Source organism: Simochromis diagramma, unplaced genomic scaffold (genome assembly GCF_900408965.1).
Source record: "Simochromis diagramma unplaced genomic scaffold, fSimDia1.1 OVJJ01000107.1, whole genome shotgun sequence".
Lineage (NCBI taxonomy): Eukaryota > Metazoa > Chordata > Actinopteri > Cichliformes > Cichlidae > Simochromis > Simochromis diagramma.
Window position 1 is genome coordinate 897,069 of NW_024387209.1, and position 20,301 is coordinate 917,369.

The following is a 20,301-nucleotide window of genomic DNA, read 5'->3' on the forward strand; positions in this document are numbered from 1 at the left end:
AGAAAAACACAAGTATTTTTCATATGGGACTAAACAGCTGTGTAGCTTTAAGAAATTTGCCCAGTCAGTCAAATACCTCACTGAACCAAAGTGTCTTTGACCACAGTTCTTAATAGCACCCTCTACTGGCGCAGTCTTTGCATTACTTTAGACTTTCCAATAAGACAGAAAGAATCTGTGGGATCTGAAGAATCTTTTAACCCCCTGCAGGATAACTGGAGAAAGGAAAATTGATATCTATGCAGAAATAGCTATGTGACCAAGTTTGAGGACCTGACTTGATTTAATCAAATTGTTGTTTACTGAGGACTTTAAGCAAAGTCCTTGGCACAATAATAAACTGTGTTGATACCTCCCCAATTAATATTTCTAGCAGTATTCAACACCATATGAACAAAATAATCTCTCCAGCAAGCTCTATGTCGGACCCAGAGTCTCCCCCATATTGAAACGCTCCAGATCACTTGACAAAACTGGAAATTCAATTCTCCGTTCAAGACACATTTTCACTTGTTTCCTTTCATTTGGTGGGAAATATAATTAAAGAATTTGGTCTGAACTTGTCAACTTGTAATTGGTTGCAAATGTTGCGTTTGTCTTACAACTTGGCGACGGGCTTGCTGGGCAGGCAGATAGGATGGATCTTATCAGTGAACGTGACCGGCCTTCTCATGTGCAGCAGAGCGATGTCACGGTTCAGGTTTTCCTTCCAGTTGTACTTGGGGTGGACAATGATTTCATCAATTGCCACAATCTTCTCAATGCCACGCTCAAACCTGGAAAAAAATGACATAATTCCAACAGGCCTTCAAATGAAACTAATGATAATTAAGACAGACACGCCTTCTTACTGGGCTCTGTTGTGTTTTCCCAGGCGGACCAGTATATCGTTGATGGTGAAGTTCTTGTTCCAGGGTGGGTAAAGGATGCAGTGAGCTGCAGTGAGGATCCACTGATCACTGATCAGACTGGCTCCACACAAAAACTCCTGTGGGCTACGCTTGTACAGCATCACCTGCCTGCAAACAACAAAATTATTTATTAAGTTAGAAATATAAGTTGAGTCAAAAACAGTTTGTATCTTAATGGTTCTTTTATTTATTTCTGATTGACAGGATCCCAGAACCTTTTTTATTTTATTGATTAATTGTAGTGAGTCAATTTTTCTGTCTTGGTGTGTTTTCTAAGGACATTGTCAAGATTTAAAAGCTATTGATGTTTCTTCTTTTCGGTATATTCTTGGCAAAGGAGAATCTTCATTGGATGTTTGCTCTTACAGTTCTAATGGGCAGAGTGAGGCCTGTAGATTCTGTTGGATCTACAGTGGAAAAAACTTGAGCTGTTCCAGCTGTCGTTATGGAGAATCTAAGTTTGGACAAATCTATGGACAAGCTCGCTGAGTCGATTAAAAACCATCGATGGACACTTGTTGACTGTACCGCCCTTCAGGAGTTTTCGAGCAGACAGAAACACCAATCTGAGTGTGTCTGTGAAGGTTCTCAGTCATCCAGGTCATCGTAGTCAAAGGAGATTGCAAAGAAAAGCGTCTGGACTTCTTTAAGTTGCTTGAAGACGTTTCGCCTCTCATCCGAGAAGCTTCTTCAGTTCTATGGTCAAATGGTGGGGAGTCCCAGATTTAAACCCAGTGGGAGTATCCCCCCACAGAGGGACAAAAGGACCCCCTGATGATCCTCTAGTCGCCTGAGCCAAGGTGTGAAACTGGGCGTGGGTCCCAATCAGCCAGGGTTTCGGGAGAGCTCATTGTGAAACCTGGCCCCACCTTATCATGCAAATTCCTGAGGTCAGATGGCCCAGGATGTGAGTGGGCGTTAAGGCGTCTGGGGAGGGAACTCAAAACTGGATTATAAATGGCAGACAGTTGGTGTCGTAAACCACCGCCTCTGTTCAAAGATGGTCGCTCACAGTGGACATAGATGGCTTCTTTCACTCCTCTTTCAAACCATCTGTCCTCTCTGTCCAAAATGTGAACATTGGTATCCTCGAAAGAGTGACCTTTGTCCTTTAGATGCAGATGAACTGCTGAGTCTTGTCCTGTGGAGGTGGCTCTTCTATGTTGTGCCATGCGCTTGTGAAGTGGCTGTTTGGTCTCTCCAATGTAGAGGTCTGGGCATTCCTCGCTGCACTGTACAGCATACACCACATTGTTAAGTCTGTGTTTTGGAGTTTTGTCTTTCGGGTGAACCAGTTTTTGTCTGAGCGTGTTGCTGGGTCTGAAATGCACCGGGATGTCATGCTTGGAGAAAACTCTCCTGAGTTTTTCTGATACACCGGCTACATAGGGGATGACAATGTTGTTGCATCTGTCCTTCTTATCCTCCCTCACTGGTGTCTGATCTTCTTTTCTGTGCCTCTTTGCTGACTTTAAGAACGTCCATTTAGGATAGCCGCACGTTTTGAGTGCTTCCTTTACATGTGTGTGTTCCTTCTTTTTTCCTTCAGGCTTAGAGGGAACATGTTCTGCCCGGTGGTGTAGGGTCCTAATTACTCCAAGTTTGTGTTCCAGAGGGCGATGGGAGTTAAAGAGCAGGTACTGGTCCGTGTGTGTGGGCTTCCGGTAAACTTCGATGTTGAGGTTGCCATTCTCTTCAATGTGCACAGCGCAGTCCAGGAAAGGCAAACAGCTATTGATTGATTGATTGATAATACTTTATTCATCCCAAGGCAATTTGGGTTAAGGCTGCCAGCCGTGCCAGCGCCATCTTACCCTTCCGACCATACATACATTACACAAAACATCACATGGGGAAGACAGGTCAGAGAGGTATAACAATGGAAAATGCACCACATGAGGAAAGATAAGGAGAAAAAAATAACTCCGCATGAAGTGATGGTGGTTTTTACTTTAGTGTGAACAGCTCATATGAATTTCAAAGCAGTTCTACAGTCCAACACTGGTCTCTCAATCTCCCGTTGGAGAGCCACGAGCTTCGTCATACTTGCGTTCTGTGATGTTGTCATTTCTTGTGCTCAAGGAGTCGATTTCTGAGAACTCACGGCAGTGTGCCTCCCCGAGATGTCATCCAATTTGCGCCCAGAGATGTTATTCAGAACTAGCCCTTCCGAGATGTATCCAGTCTGCAGTCAGAGATCTTATTCTGAGTATTCACAGCAGCCGTAGCCTCTCCAAGATCTTATCCGTGCTGACTCAATGAGCCCATTTTGAGAAACTCACGCCTCTCCCATCTTTTCAATCCCAGCGGGCAGCCTTGTGGGGGTTTGAACAGCCGGTTCCGCTTTCTTAATTCTTCGATAAGTCAGGGCCAAGCCAGCTCCGATCAGCCAGAACCCTGTTACCATGGTTCCGAATAGGTAGATATCTTCAGCACTCAGGCTCACCCAAGCCCAAACTTCTCATTGAGAAAGGGCTGTCAATTGCATTTAGGGACCAGTTGATCCAATCCATAATTCCTCTTTTAGGTTTTAGAGAACAGACTGTGAGAGAATGTTCCAGGGAAAAGTAATACAAAAAGCACGAGGCTAGACAAGGACATAAGAGGCTAAGCAGGGAAGCTAAGGGAGAGGAGGAGGAGTAGAGGAGAAAAGTCCGACCGCCATCGTCAAGAGCAAGAGCACAAAGATCCTTTGTGTCTTCCCTGGTGAACTTGATGTTTTTATCCAATGTGCGCAGTGAATGATTCCACTTCTTGTGTCTTGATTTTGACCCAGGTGTCGTCTACATATCTGTACCAGTGGCTGGGTACTCTCCCTTTAAAAGAACCAAGAGCCTTCCTTTCCACTTCCTCCATGTAAAGGTTGGCTACAATAGGTGACACGGGGGAGCCCATGGCACAGCCATGTTTTTGTCTGTAGAAGCCTTCGTTGTATTTTAAATATGTTGTGGTAAGGCAGAGGTCTAACAGTGTGCAGATCTGATCAGGTGTGAAGTTGGTCCTGTCTTCCAAGGAGCTGTCGTCTTGTCTCCACGGCCTCCGTGGTGGGTATGCATGTGAAGAGAGAGACTACATCAAAGGACACCATGGTTTCATCTGGATCCAGGGTAAGTTTCTGGACCTTGTCGGTGAAGTCGGTGGAGTTCTTGATGTGGTGTGGGGTGTTCCCCACGAGAGGTGCAAGGATGGTAGCAAGGTGTTTTGCAATGTTATAAGTGGCTGAGTTTATGCTACTGACTATGGGTCTGAGTTGGACATCTTCCTTGTGGATTTTAGGAAGTCCGTAAATGCAGGGTATGGCATCCCCTGGATAAAGGCGGTGATATGTAAGGCGGTCAATGATCTTGTCCTTTTCAAGGTCCTGAAGGCAAGCTATAACTTTCTTTTTGTAGCTGCTTGTGGGGTCTCGCTTTAAGGCTTCGTAGGTATTGTTGTCACTACTTTAGTCACTACTTTAATATATTCTACTTATTGTTCAATATTGTTTCTTTATTAAATGTATTTATTTTTCAATCACACCTTCCAATGTTTATATGGCGTGCACACATATTAACCTTGCAAGGTCAAAGTTCTGTTTTATGTTATATTAATACATCTTTCTTTGTTTGAGTTACCTGGGGTTTGGCTTCTCCTCCTGTCTGGCAAAAGGTGTGGCAAAGGGCTGGGAGACCTGAAGTACCACTGACAGCCTAATTGGATAGCACCACATGCTTCATTGCCTGGGGGGTGTTTCATGTTTGTTTAATTGTTTTGTATTAGTTGGTTATATGGCAGCCATCTTGTTTCCCCCCGTGTGTGTCATTTGGTTTAGCTAAGCCAGTATTTAAGTTTCCCCGTGTGTCATTTTAGCAGGTCAGTTTATCATATGTTTGTTTGAGGTTTTTGTTAATTATTATCTTGAGTTTAGTCTATTGAGTTGACCTCTTTTATTGGTCTGCCTGTTTAAGTTTTGGCTTTGTTAAATATATTTTCATATTTTTGGGTCAATAAAACCCCTTTTTTGAATTAAAACCACCTGTGTCCTTTATGCTTTACTGCTTGGTCCTTGACAATCGAACAGCCCTAAGTGCTACTGGACGATAATCATTGTGGCAAGCGGGCTGTTGTTTCATAAAAACAGGAACAACGATGGACTGTTTGAAGTACATGGGAACCACTGCTTGGGCCAGGGAGAGGTTTAAGATCACTGTGAACACTGGTACTAGCTGGTCAGTGCAGGCTTTCAGGACCCAACCAGGGATTGCATCTTCTCCTGCTGCTGTTCACTCTCCTGAACAGCGTTGAAAGCATTGTTCCTTACTGGTCCTCTCCGCACACATGCAGCCATTTGTTGTGTTATTTGCTGCAGCGTCAAAGCGAATATAAAATGTGTTCAGCTTATCAGCCAGTGAAGCGTTGGCATTCATCACTGAAGAAGCTGTCTGTTTATAGTCTGTTATTGTCTGCAGTCCCTTCCATTGGCTCCTAGAGTCGCACTGTTGTAGCTGTGACTCTAGTTTTTCCCCGTAGCTCCGCTTTGCCTTTGCAACCACGCTGCGCACATTGTAAGCAGCCTTGTATTGGTCCATATTACTGGAGACGTGACCCGCTTTGTAGGCAGTGGTGTGCGATCTCAGAGCGTCGTGGATGTTTTTATCCACCCACGGCTTCATCCACTAGTTTCCTGATATATCCCACAACCACTTACGTAAACATGTTGATGCCATCAGAGCTGCACCGAAACATGTTCCAGTCTGCGTCATCCAGTGCATCCCATCCAGCGTGCGATCTCTCTCCTGATTGGTGCTTCCTGCTTTAGTCTTTGTAAACAGACACGAGGAAGATGATGGTGTGGTCCACTTTTCCAAATGCCGGCAGAGACTGTGCTTTGTAGCAGTCTTTGAATGGATTGGTCTAATGTCCTTGTGCCCCTGGTGGGGAAGGGGATGTGTTGGTGAAGGTTATGAAATGTGCATTTGAGATTTACTCTGTTAATAGCTCCCATAACTATGAGAGCAGCATCCTAGTGAAGTGTTTGTTTTTGTGTGACAGCCTCATGTAGTTCACATAAGGCAGAGTCTGAGTCCGTGTGTGACAGAATATAAACAGTGCAGGCAATGACCGCAGTGAATTCCTGAGGAAGACAGAAAGGGTGACATTTAACGATCAAAAGTTCCAGATTGGGTGAGCAAGAGCTTGTGAGTGGAAAAATGCTTGTGCTGTCGCATCATCTCTTTTCTTCCTCGGTGCCATTGTTCTGTTTATTTCTTTTCTTCGGTAGACCGAGAAAGTATCGCTAGGTTCAGCAATGTCTCGGTGACAGTGTTGGGAAGGTTACTTTTAAAATGTATTCCACTACAGATTACAGAATACATGCCCCAAAATGTATTTTGTAACATATTCCGTTACGTTACTCAATGACAGTGACGTATTCTGAATACTTTGGATTACCTATTATATTATCGTGCTTTTTACAACTACATGAATGTACTATTACTGTGTGATTTATTACTTTTACTGAAGGTTACTCGCCATACCAATACCGACTAGATTTTTAAATCTTAATATAAAATGAGTAACAGTAGCGTGGACATTAGGTAAGGCTGCACATTTTGCAGCGATCTCGTATAGAAAACTATTCTGCACGTATATAAAACAGGTCCGCGGCTCTAAACCGTAGTAAAGGGACCTCTGGCTAATGTGTCGGGTTCGTGTCGGGCTCATAGCCGAAAACTAGCTTTACTTTGTTGTGTGGGTCAACTTTGCTAGCGAGAGACAGAGAAAGGCGTCGAAAGGCTGCTCCAACGGAGCTTATTGTTTCGGAGAAAAACACGAACACAGCGTACAGTCCAGTCTTAATAGCTTAATTACAACTGGGCTCGTCAGGCACTCTTTTTGGCTGCAGCAGTTATTATTATATTTGCATGGTTCCAGCTCCCGTTTCTGCTCAATGACAGCTCGTACTTTTCCTTTTTCTCCCTCCCTCGCTCACAGACACATAACGTATATGGCAGTCCATTCTCCCAGCAGCACGGACTACACTGCCCATGAGGCTACAATCTTTAGGGCTATGCCTGTAACACTCTGCCTATTGCCTTCATATTAAATCATTTTTGTGAATATTTTTTTAAAATATTTCTTCACGTCATTATGCGGGCCGCAAGTAGAGGTGACATGGGCCGCGAGATTGAAACACAGGCATTAGAATAGAGAGGGCATAGCCGAACATATGAAACAGGAAAATACCGCCGTGTAATCCCTTTATTTCAGCAAAGTAACTGTATTCTGAATACCACCTTTTTAAACGGTAACTGTAACGGAATACAGTTACTCATATTTTGTATTTTAATAAATATGTAACGGCGGTACATGTATTCCGTTATTCCCCAACACTGCTCGGTGAAGCAGAGGATGATGCAGTCCCGAATGTCTCTCTGAAACTTGACTCTGGCCCTGAGGTCATCACCCTTGTTCTTGATGGACTGAAGATTGGCTAGCAGTATACTGGGCATGGATACACTGTGTGTGTGTGAGCCCCTAGCATATGTTACTGTTTTTATGTTTTAGGTGCTATAGCACTGCAGTCTCCTGAATTTTGGGATAAATTAAGTATATCTTATGTTACTTTGATAATCTCCTGATAGAATAGAATAGAATAGAATTCAACTTTATTGTCATTGCACATGCACAGGTACAGGGCAACGAAATGCAGTTTGCATCCATCCAGAAGTGCTTTAGTGATATAGATATATTACAATATATATTAGCAATAATATAGATATGTGAGTATATTACAGAAATGGGTCTATTATGGTATGTTATAATGTACACGGTATGAAGTATGTTGTGAATATTCTATAACTATAAGTATGTACAGGCTGTAGTGAGTACAAGCTATGTACAGGATATGAACAGGATATAAATATGAAAAACTATACAGAATATGAAATAAATAACTTTACAGAATCTGAGATATACAGCTATACAGAAATGGGAACTATGCAAGTTGTAAACAGTTGTAGGATTAAAGATTATCGAATGTACAGAATGATTATTTACACAGAGCTATACAGTAGTGCAGTTAAGATAAGTGAGGGTGTAGATAGTTTCTACAGAGGCTATATAAAGTGCTAGTGGTTGTGAGTGGTGGTTCAGTCCATGTTATTATTGTGTGTTTGAGGGTACAGTTGTCCATTGTGTGTATGTTCAGTCCATGAGTTTAACGTGGGTCAGATGTCAGGAGGCAGAGTTCAGGAGTCTGACAGCTGTGGGGAAGAAGCTGTTCCGGTACCTGGTGGTCTTAGTCCGGAGGCTCCTGTGGCGCCTCCCAGAGGGCAGGAGGGTGAAGAGTCCATGTGATGGGTGACTGGGGTCTTTGATGATTTTCCCAGCCCTTTTCAGACACCGCTTCCTGTAGATGTCTTTTATGGCAGGAAGTGGTGCTCCGGCGATGCGCTGGGCAGTTTTCACGACCCTCTGCAACGCCTTCCGGTCCGAGGCAGAGCAGTTCCCGTACCAGACTGTTATACAGTTGGTCAGGATGCTCTCGATGGTGCAGCGATAGAAGTTCACCAGGATGTCTGAGGACAGGTGGTTCTTCCTCAGAGTCCTCAAGAAGAAGAGGCGCTGGTGAGCCTTCTTGACCAGCTTGGAGCAGTTGGTCGTCCAGGTGAGATCCTCGGAGATGTGGACTCCCAGGAACTTGAAGCTGCTCACACGCTCCACAGCCGTCCCCTTAATGTGGATGGGTGGATGTGGGTCAGCATTCCTCCTGTAGTCCACGATGAGCTCCTTGGTCTTCTCGGTGTTAAGCAGCAGGTTGTTTCTGTCGCACCACTCAGCCAGACGATCCACCTCCTCCCTGTAGGCGGCCTCGTCGTTGTCACTGATGAGGCCAATCACCGTGGTGTCATCTGCAAACTTAATGATGGTGTTGGAACCATCAGCAGGTCTGCAGTCGTGGGTGAAGAGGGAGTAGAGGAAAGGGCTCATCACACAGCCTTGTGGTACACCGGTGTTCATTGTGATGGTAGATGAGCAGTGGTTATCCAGCCGGACATGTTGGGGGCGGTTGGTCAGGAAGTCCAGTAACCATTTGCAGATGAGGGAACTGATGCCCAGGTCTGTCAGTTTCCTGATGAGTTGTGAGGGGTGGATTGTATTGAATGCTGAACTGAAGTCTATAAACAGCATTCTGGCGTAGGTGTTGTTGTTGTCCAGGTGTGAGAGGACAGAGTGCATTGCGATGGAGACTGCATCCTCTGTGCTCCTGTTCTGGCGGTATGCGAATTGGTGGGGGTCCAGGGTGGGGGGGAGACAGGATTTGAAGTGTGCTAGGACCAGTCGCTCTAAGCACTTAGTGATGATGGGGGTGAGTGCTACTGGGCGGTAATCATTGAGGCAAGATGGGTTGGAGTTTTTGGGTATCGGGACGATGGAGGTGGATTTGAAGCAGGCCGGTACCACAGCGTGGGCCAAGGACAGATTGAATATGTCTGTGAGCACTCCTGCAAGCTCCCCAGAACACGCTCTGAGAACACGCCCGGGGATGCCATCAGGGCCTGCAGCCTTGTGGACATTGATCCTGCTCAGCACCGCTGATGGGAGTCTGGTCTGTTTTGACAGACATCCAGAACAATTTTGTCAATCATCCTTAAAGTCATGTTTATCTAGTGTCATTACCATGGAGCTGAGCCCACTTCAGCGTCATCACCCCCAATGATACGACACCATCTGCTGAAAAGCATGCATGCTTCGTTTGCATCTGTTTTGTTCTTCTTTTCAAACAGGGGACGCTGTCCACAATCTACAGCACAAGAAGTCAATAAAAACTTTGATAGATGGTCAAACACAACAAAACTATTAACAGGCTAGATGGATCACCTGCTTCTTGAATTGTTCTCTTTCAGCTTTTTGGGGTACAGTGATTACCTGATGCTTCCTGTCACTGCCCATTAAGTGCACTCACCATCCTCTCCTTGTCCAAACGTGCGAGGACTGAAAAGGTTTTTCCTGGCCTGACCTAAGACGGAGTGCTCCCTGCCTTCGGTCACAGTTGTTTGCTCAGGCCCTAATAGTGGGTCATCTGCAGGAAACAGGTGGACAATTGGAAAGGTAAGGGGCAGGTACACAGGAGGATTTATTTAATAGTGGATTGTAGGTTTGTACTCTACCACATAGCTGCAGATCACAGTAGTCCATTGTTATATTTCCAGCAATCCTGACATAGCACCAGGGGCCCTCAGAGTCACCGTCAGGATTTCGGCACTTGTTGGTCTGTAGCTGAACTTCGGGGATGAACTCTTTGTCCCGACTGAGGGTTTTTACCTCCGGTAATGACCATGGCAGGCAGGTGTGACCTCCTATGGTAACACTTAGGTCCCCATTATATTCTATACCATAATTGGGCAAGCACACTATAGGTTTGTGTGGTTTCGTGGCCACAGTGGGTGGGACAAAGTCTTCACCTTCAACAAAAATAAATAAATAAATAAAAAAGACAGATCAGCTGGCAGAACAAGGAGTGCATACTGCAGAGAAATTTAATCCTAGATTGTATATAAGCCCTGAAACACTCCAGGATGTAAGAAGAGTTCAGCAGTGATGTGGAAACCAGAGACTGTGGAAGAAATTCAGTGACTTGTGAGCAGCTCATTTTAGGTGTTGACATGGCTTTCCAACATTACTAGCACAAGAGTATCAACTAGCCTAAAATGGTGCAAGAATATTAATTATTATCATTTGTGACACAGGACCCCGTGAACATACATATGCACGCACTGGCGTCAGGTTGGATTAACAGTCCTTTTTATTTGTGGCAATGCAACAACCATGGCGCCAACTCCTCCGCAGCCCCTATCAGCTGCTCCAGCACCACAGCGTGCCGATCCGCCTGGTTGGATTAACAAGGGTGGATTAACAATCATTTTATTTGTGGCAATGCAACTGTGGTTTTTAGCCTTGATCAGCTCAGGACACAGACACTCCTTACTTGTTGCCACACACTCCTCTCCTGCCAGACTGTCACTATCAAAAAGAGCAGACACACAGTCAATTAACCTGCGAGGTACACCTGTTCTTCCCGCCTCTGTGCCGCCCTACGAGCTCACTGAAACCAGAAACCATCGCACCTCCTTTTTGGTCTTGGGGCACGGGCATGATGTTATCGTCGCTGTCTTCTCTACCTGAGGGCGCATCTGCTGCCCCCCCAAGTGGTACCCCAGATACTGTACCTCTCTCCGTCCAACCGCACACTTCTTCGGGTTGACCGTGAGCCCCGCCTGCCTCAGGGACTCCAGGAGAGCGGCCACCCGCTGCACATGCTCCGCCCAGGTGTCACTATAGATGATAACATCATCCAGGAAGGCGTCGGAATATTCAGTGTGTGGCCGCAATACCCGGTCAATGAGGCACTAGAATGTGGCCAGGGCTCTGAACAAGCCAAACGGATTGGTACAAACCGTACAAAGTGAAGAAGGCAGTTTTTTTTCCCAGGACAGACACGTGAATCTGCCAGTTCTTAAGTTTCTCCAGTGCCAGTGTAAAAAATTGGGCAATGCCCAACAAAGAGTTCGTTGACCCGGGGCATTGGATGCACATCAAACCGTGACACTTCATTCAACTTAAAATAGTCGACACAGATCCGTATTCACCCATTTTTCTTAACCACTTAAGAACTATGGGGTTATACCACCCACTGTGAGACTCCTCCTATTACTCCCAGCTTTAGCGTCTCAGAAAATTCCTCCTGCACTAATTTTTTTTGTTTTGTTGCGGCAGCCTGTAGGGCCGTGAACACACCATCACGCCAGGCTGTGTTTCAAAATGGTGCTCTATGAGAGAAGTACGGCCAGGGAGGGGGGAGAACACATTGGCAAAGCACCATTGCAACACAGCAACATCCGCTCTCTGGGCCTGTGCAAGATAGTCGTCACAATGGACGGAGGCAGGGATGGTGGATTTTGGCACCTCCGGCCCCAACTCATCTTTCTCCTTCACCAGGCTCTCCAAAGAAGTGGTTTCACCCTCTCTCCAGGCTTTAAGGAGGTTGAGGTGGTAAATCTGTGTGGCTCCTCCCCTGTCCGACCGTACTACCTTATAGTCAAAGTCCCCCACTCATCGTGTGACCATGATGGGTGCTTGCCACTTGGCAAGCAGTTTGGAGCTGGAAGAAGGGAGCAATACAAGCACTTATCCCCCCGATGAAAATTGCCTGAGTCTAGCCGCTCTGTTGATGCTGCTGGGACTGGAGTAAATTTTCTCGTGAGAGCCACCCCAAAGAGTAAAGCTTTAATCTCAGGTCCAGCATGTATTGAGTTTCATGTTTTTGCAGGGCTCGGATCTTCCTCCCAGTTTTCTTTAATCACGTCGAGCACTCCCTGTGGTTGCCTGCCGTGGCTACCTGCCACGGGGGGTGCCACAGCAACTCAAAGGGAGAAAATCCCGTGGTGGCCTGGCACACCTCCAGCACTGTGAACAACGGAGGGTCTAACCAGCAATCCCAATTGCATTTATCTTTGTGAATTAACTTATGGATCATATCATGGATGTAGAAATGACTGAAAGATTAATAGGCTCTGTTTTGAGTTTTGTTCAAAAAAGAATGACTTCATATAGGAAAAAAATATATCACATATGCAGGACACCTTAAACTAGTTTTTTAATTAAGCAGCAAGGCAGAACAAAGTCGGGGCTGTATCAAGACACGAGGACTAAACCCCAATTCAACCAGACCCAGAACTGATCCAGAATTAAAACAGGACTACAACAGTTCAAAATCAGGACTACTGAGGACTTAACCAAGCCAGAACCAGAATCAGAACTAGATGATAGTAGCACTAAAAATCATCATAGACCTGCACTACACTTATTTTTTAATTCTACCAAAGTACACTATTTAGATTGAGAAAAGTTTATATAAATATTTAACCTTGTTGTGCAAACAGGCCTGCATAACTTAATAATTTGAAAAATAACAAACCTAAAAAGAAACACTAGGTACGAGATACATGAGGACCTGTGATACGGTGATACTTTTGGTAAACAACCATTTGACTAACATGTGTGTCTCACCTGCTCTTGTTCATCTCTGTTCTGTCCTCATTCTCCATCTCCCTCTCTGTTCCTCTCTCTCCCTCTTTGTGCTGACAATCATCAAATATACAGTTGAAACCAGATATTTACACACTCTTCAGATCAAAACACAAACACTTTTTTTAATTGTAACATCAAATCAGACTAAATGTTTATTTTTTTTAGTTTGATAAATATATAAAACATATTTGTTAACTTTAAGAGTAAAGAGAGAAACTATCTGTATTTCTTAATTGTAAATGGCACCAAATTGTATTCAAAATTGAGCCACACTTATGGAGCTCCACAATTCTTTTCCTGGTGTTTTGGTTGACATCTCTTGATTTTCCCATTTCAAAAAAACAGGCTCTGTGTTTTGCCTTATATGCATCCACAGGTGTGCCACCAATTTACTCACATGGACTCTACGAACCAATCAGAAGCTTCTTCAGCTCAGAATGGAATCGTCTGGAGTTTTCTTATTAATTAACAATAAACTTAGTGTATATGTACTCCTAAATTTGATGAAAGTGATAAAAAATAGAAAGCTCTGTCTCTCTTTATTCTGACATTTAACTAATTCAAAAGATATTTCAATATTTATTTAACCAAAACAAAACAAGTTTACTCTAAATTGATGTTGTACAGTAAAAAAACTGTTCTTGTGTTTTCCATAAAGTGTATGTAAATATCTGGTTTCAACTGTGAATATACTGCTGTGTATTGAAATTCCTCTTGTTTTGCACAGAAATATACTGAACAACATACAAAGCATAATATATAAAATAACATCTACCAGAGTTTTTTCTTTGAAAGAAGCCCCTTATGTCCATTCTTGTATTTCAGTACATTACTGAAACCGATTTATTTAGCCGTGGAGGGTAACAACTGAAAATATGAAATAAACACACATGTAAGCTAAGACTCTCTAAAGAAACAGCATTGTTGTTGTTCGGCTTTTCATTTCGCCATTTGTTGATTCACTCGAAGAGCAAATAACGTAATATGGGTCAAGTGATCAATTTGACATCAATCTTTCGTGATACACCGTCATATTGACATTATTTGTACAGTACGAATGATTTTCTTTGGTACCTTGTCGAACTTCAGTTTTCCTCTGTCTGCCTGGCTGCGTTTCTCTAACAGCGCACTGGCAGGCAGCAGCTGCCCCGCCCCGCTTAGTGTCTGAGCTCGGATCATACCAATATTAGGGGGGATTTACGCACAGTCGTAAATTCCCACAGTGTGCACTATGTGCTTCGAATATTGTGTGTAGTTTTTGTTTTATACACTTGTCAGCCAGGCATCTAACTATGAAAAAATCACACTCCAAAAGACCCTGGGCTTCTGAAAAAACAACCTGGGCTTAAGCCCAGTAAGCCGCTCCGCCACTGGTTCAAACGGGACTTGCATTACGGGTAATAGATGCAAAGGGGCTTTTGGAATAACCAGCTGGCACTCTGGGCATGATGCACACCATCAGCGCACGTTGGCCCAGATGCCAGCCATTATATGCTCCACAGTTTTTTCACATCCCATGTGCCCTGCCGTGGTGTTGTACCAACAACTGGGTGTCTCATTTGTGCGAGCATTGCGACTCACTCGATAAAGCCTATCGTTCCGCAATTGGAAATGCAGGTAAGCCCGCGTGGCTGGGTTGCCTGGGCTGACCAGGTGACCAACAATATCCATCACTTGGTTGTAGGCTGAGTGTAGGGTGTTGTCCCGAGACTGCACCAGAGGAAAATCATCCGTGGGCCACACCACCGGACCACGGATGATTAATATAAAATGATTAATATAAACTTTTTGGGATTGGATTTACACAAAAATGCATTCTGTGGTCCTACAAAATGCATTTTTCTACTTTTTTTTTTCTTTCTAGTATCAGTGAAGATTTTATCATATTCAAATGACACAATATGCATTGCTACATATATACATACATATACATATATATATTCAAACCAAAGTACAATTTTGATCTAGATTATTCATATTACTGTTATTGTACACATTGCAAATACCCTTGATCCTACTTTAAAGAGGAAAGGAGTTCATTACCATGGTTTGCCACACAGCTGTGCAGGAGAAACAGCAGCAGAACAGCAGCAGGTTTTGATGTTGGTTCCATCATGATCCAGACCTCTGAGCAGAACCTCAGAACCAGATCCAGCAGTACTCAGTGTGTCCTTCTTTGTTTGTCCGTCTATGTCTCTCTGCCTGTCCTCTGGAGGGGGGGATTATTGACCAGAGGGCCAAAGTTTGAGCCAGACTGATAAGTCAGTTATGTTTAAACCTACATGTTTACTTTTTCTCAAGAACTCGAGTCCTACTGTGAGTTAATACTGCTGTAGTTTAACACAACGGCTCTGAAACTATACATGAATTATTTTTTGGTATTAAAACATATGAGATTCATATGACAAGTCACAATTTACAAAATAACAAGTCCCTAAAAAATCTTAAAATGTCTTGATTTGGCCTGTATCATCTTTGGGACATTTCTTACATTCGAACACCTGCAGTGTTTTTGAAAGTAATAATAAAACCGGTTGTTCTGGTCTTTCATTACAGGTGAAAGCTATCACCTGGCAGTAGATAGATTCAGTTATCATAGTCTTGGGTTCCTGAAGTCAGCAAAACGATACATCGTTCTGTCCAAACCCATTATACACAAAAATTATTCAACATTTAAAATAAAAATTTTTTAAATGTTAGGTCAAGTTCATTATTGGAGATGACACCAACCCTACCCCTATGGGCTGTTTTGGTTTTCTCTAAAATACAAGTATGGAGTTAGGCATCACCACCCACAGTTAATATGCACCAATGTGTTAGGGCTTCAATGGGTTTTTTGTTTTGGCCATGTGCTCAATAAGCAATGCTCCAGAAACTAGATGTTACATTTTAAATAAATACTCAAATTTTGACATCAGACTTTCATTTGGGTGTGAATATGGTCCTTAGCTCTTTCACCTCCAGTAAGTCAATTTTTCAACCATAGCAGGACATCAAGAAAAGACCACAATCAATTGTTTTCAACGTCTGATGATTTGTGACTGGAGATCAGTCGAAGGGCATATCTCTCACCAACAGGGACAGTCTCCAACCCTTCTCAGAACCTCAATATGTCAAGCAGTTAAGAAAATGGCTGGACGGTCAGTTTGCAGTAACAGTGATTTAGAAGGAATTCGTGTAATTCCATGATCCCATCAGAGGGTGCAGTTTTACTGCTGTCAAAGATTTGCTCTTATATTCTGTGTGAAACTACAGCTTGGAGTTTATAAAGAAACTTTTTAAAACATGAACAAAAACATATGCAAACAAATTTGACATGAACTACTTTTTGTAGATTTTGATATTTTACATTATTAGTATATATCACTGTTGTCCAGATAATGTGTGGAAATGAAAAGTTGAACTGTAAGTAAATGTCATGCTCTAATCATCTTTGACGTTCAGCTCAAAATGTTATTTGTTCACTACACGATTTCTGTCTGCTGTTGGTACTAAACTCAACGATATTACATTTGTGGTTTGCACCAGTTATTTATTTATTTATTTATTTGACTCAGAGGTCGGTGAAGTCAGGTGCACTTTTACTGTTACTAAGCCTGTCAGACATATGTCATTTGTGTAAATAAAGGCCACTACTGAGGTCAGAGGTTATGTACCGAATCTGATACTTTACCTTGTCTCACTGAGCATGTCATGAACTCATATAGCAAGCAGCATATTGGAAATAATTAACATTTATTACTGCAAGATATGATACAAGTCTTTAAGACAAAAATGAGCTTTTTGTGGCGTTACACCAGAGTGACCCATGATTCAGCCATTGAAAGGTACAGTTTACTATACTTCATTTTTATTCTAACAAATCTGGGATATTTTGCTTAGGCGAACTAGTGCAGCTCGATTGTTTCAGAACTTCATCCGCTGAGTTTCTGTGAATTTTGGTTAATAAACTGGAATTTATTTATTTTTGAGTAAATTTAGAGTTCCAAACTTCATCAGACACTGGTTCACTGTTGCTTTGGCGAGTTTTTAAGTAACCGTATCTGAAAAATTAAATGGGTTTTAAGTTCCTCTCCATTTTCTGATGAGTCAGATGGTGTGATGTACTCTGTTTTCACCACTAAAATAAAAAAAAAAAAATCAGTTGAAAGTTGTTTTTGGCCCATGCTTTGACAATTTATGTACAACTAAGGCAGATCTTGGCTATTGACCTCAGGCGGATTAACAACATTGCACTCCCAGGGAAACTGAAGTTCTCGTGCTTCCAGTTTGTGTTGTTACCCAGACTACTGTGGCCGTTGACAATGTACGAGGTCTCGCTCAATCATGCCAATCAACCACAGAGGCTAGTGAGCTCCTATGTTGAGAAGTGGCTCGGACTTCCCAAATGCCTCAGTAGCGTTGGACTCTACAGCAACGGGATACTGGTGTGCCTATCCCTAGCCTGGTAGAGGAGTTTAAATGTGCAAAAGTGAGGCTTGAGATGTCACTCACAGACTCCAGGGACCCCATAGTGATTGGCACTGCTCCCACTCTAGCAACGGGGAGAAAGTGGACCCCAGGCACATCTGTGCTACAGGCCAAATCTGATCTTCGCAATCATGACGTGGTGGGTCACGTCCAACAGGGCAGAGGAGGATTTGGTCTTGGAGCAGTAACACCTCAATGGCAACAGGCATCTGTATCTGAACATTGAAAATGATGGTGGAGGAGGCGCGTCGACAGGAGAAAACAGTAAGACATGCCAGAGCTGTAGCGCTTGCCAAGCAGGGTCGCTGGATGAATTGCAAGAGTGTTGAAAAGAGGAAACTCTCATGGAGTGAAATCTGGGGAATGGAGTCTAATAGCTATGTTTCATCATCCGAGCAACATATGATGTGCTGCTTTCCCCAATAAATCTGCAGGTGTGGTTTAGAAAAGTACCCATCTTGCCCCCTGTGTACAGTCCCAGCAACACTCAAGCACATCTTGGTTGGTCGCAGGACGAGCCTTACTTCGGGCACATGGACACATGGGCTGTATCCCAATTCAGGGTCTGCAGCCTTAAAGTACGCAGCCTCAACGATCCTCAAGGGCCGCGTACTTAAAGACCGCTAAGGCCGGAAGTGCGAGGCTTGTGAAATGGGACGGTATAGCCTCCGTTGCGCTGCCCAGGTTGCCTAGCAACCATGATACTAACAGCTGGAAACGTGTCATACAGCTTTGTTTGACAGAAATGAAGGAGAAAATCTTTTGTTCATTTGTTTGTTTGTTTCTACATGAGCTTTGATCATTCTCTGTAAGATTAAGGTCAGCTATTGAACGGCGTATATTTTAAAGTAAAGGCTTTAAAACCAAGTTAGTACAAACGTCACTACAGGGAGTGCAGAATTATTAGGCAAATGAGTATTTTGTCCACATCATCCTCTTCATGCATGTTGTCTTACTCCAAGCTGTATAGGCTCGAAAGCCTACTACCAATTAAGCATATTAGGTGATGTGCATCTCTGTAATGAGAAGGGGTGTGGTCTAATGACATCAACACCCTATATCAGGTGTGCATAATTATTAGGCAACGTCCTTTCCTTTGGCAAAATGGGTCAAAAGAAGGACTTGACAGGCTCAGAAAAGTCAAAAATAGTGCGATATCTTGCAGAGGGATGCAGCAGTCTCAAAATTGCAAAGCTTCTGAAGCGTGATCATCGAACAATCAAGCGTTTCATTCAAAATAGTCAACAGGATCGCAAGAAGCGTGTGGAAAAACCAAGGCGCAAAATAACTGCCCATGAACTGAGAAAAGTCAAGTGTGCAGCTGCCAAGATGCCACTTGCCACCAGTTTGGCCATATTTCAGAGCTGCAACATCACTGGAGTGCCCAAAAGCACAAGGTGTGCAATACTCAGAGACATGGCCAAGGTAAGAAAGGCTGAAAGATGACCACCACTGAACAAGACACACAAGCTGAAACGTCAAGACTGGGCCAAGAAATATCTCCACACTGGTTTTTCTAAGGTTTTATGGACTGATGAAATGAGAGTGAGTCTTGATGGGCCAGATGGATGGGCCCGTGGCTGGATTGGTAGGGCAGAGAGCTCCAGTCCGTCTCAGACGCCAGCAAGGTGGAGGTGGAGTACTGGTTTGGGCTGGTATCATCAAAGATGAGCTTGTGGGGCCTTTTCGGGTTGAGGATGGAGTCAAGCTCAACTCCCAGTCCTACTGCCAGTTTCTGGAAGACACCTTCTTCAAGCAGTGGTACAGGAAGAAGTCTGCATCCTTCAAGAAAAACATGATTTTCATGCAGGACAATGCTCCATCACACGCGTCCAAGTACTCCACAGCGTGGCTGGCAAGAAAGGGTATAAAAGAAGAAAAACTAATGACACGGCCACCTTGTTCACCTGATCTGAACCCCATTGAGAACCTGTGGTCCATCATCAAATGTGAGATTTACAAGCAGGGAAAACAGTACACCTCTCTGAACAGTGTCTGGGAGGCTGTGGTTGCTGCTGCACGCAATGTTGATGGTGAACAGATCAAAACACTGACAGAATCCATGGATGGCAGGCTTTTGAGTGTCCTTGCAAAGAAATCAGAATCATCAGAATCAGAATCAGAATCAGAATACTTTATTAATCCCTGGGGGAAATTATTTTTTGTTACAGTGCTCCATTTTAAACCAACATTAAGACAAGACAGACAATACACTAACTAAGAATAGTACAATATATACATATATACACATACATACTTCACTCATAAATAAATAGTTGGAAAAGAAACATGTGTAGCTGTAGCAGCAAACAGTGTGTTAAGTGGATGCGTTGTACAGGGAGATGGCCACAGGCAGGAATGATTTCCTGTGTCGTTCAGTGGTGCTTTTCGGTAATCTCAGTCTCTCACTGAACGTGCTCCTGTGACTGACCAGCATGTCATGGAGTGGGTGGGAGGTGTTATCCAACATTGTCTTTATCTTGGACAGCATCCGCCTCTCCGACACCACCTTGAGGGAGTCCAGCTCCATCCCCACAACATTACTGGCCTTACGGATTAGTTTATTAAGTCTGTTGGCATCTGCGACCCTCAGCCTGCTCCCCCAGCATGCAACAGCATAGAGGATCGCACTGGCCACAACAGACTCATAGAAAATCCTCAGCATTTTCTGGCATATGTTGAAGGACCTCAGTCGCCTCAAAAAATAGAGACGACTCTGGCCCTTCCTGTAAAGTGCTGTGGTGTTTTTAGCCCAGTCCAGTTTATTGTCAATGTGTACTCCAAGGTATTTATAGTCCTCCACGATGTCAACACTGACCCCCTGGATTGAAACAGGGGTCAAGTGTTT

At 43.7% G+C, this 20,301-nt stretch overlaps 2 protein-coding genes across 2 annotated transcripts in view; both read right to left on the bottom strand.

Annotated features, from left to right (window-relative positions):
- The window catches only part of f2 (coagulation factor II (thrombin)), a 38,749-nt gene that overhangs the window by 718 nt on the left and 17,730 nt on the right, over nucleotides 1-20,301 (bottom strand). The gene's annotated exons all lie outside the window — the stretch shown is intronic.
- On the bottom strand, nucleotides 582-15,294 carry LOC120746303 (prothrombin-like). Its single transcript, XM_040051748.1, has 6 exons — nucleotides 15,027-15,294; nucleotides 10,064-10,357; nucleotides 9,859-9,975; nucleotides 9,573-9,696; nucleotides 852-1,019; nucleotides 582-776 (listed from the first exon to the last, which is right to left on the bottom strand). Exons 1-6 carry the CDS (start codon nucleotides 15,097-15,099, stop codon nucleotides 599-601), a joined length of 954 nt encoding a protein of 317 aa, XP_039907682.1. The 5' UTR covers nucleotides 15,100-15,294; the 3' UTR covers nucleotides 582-598.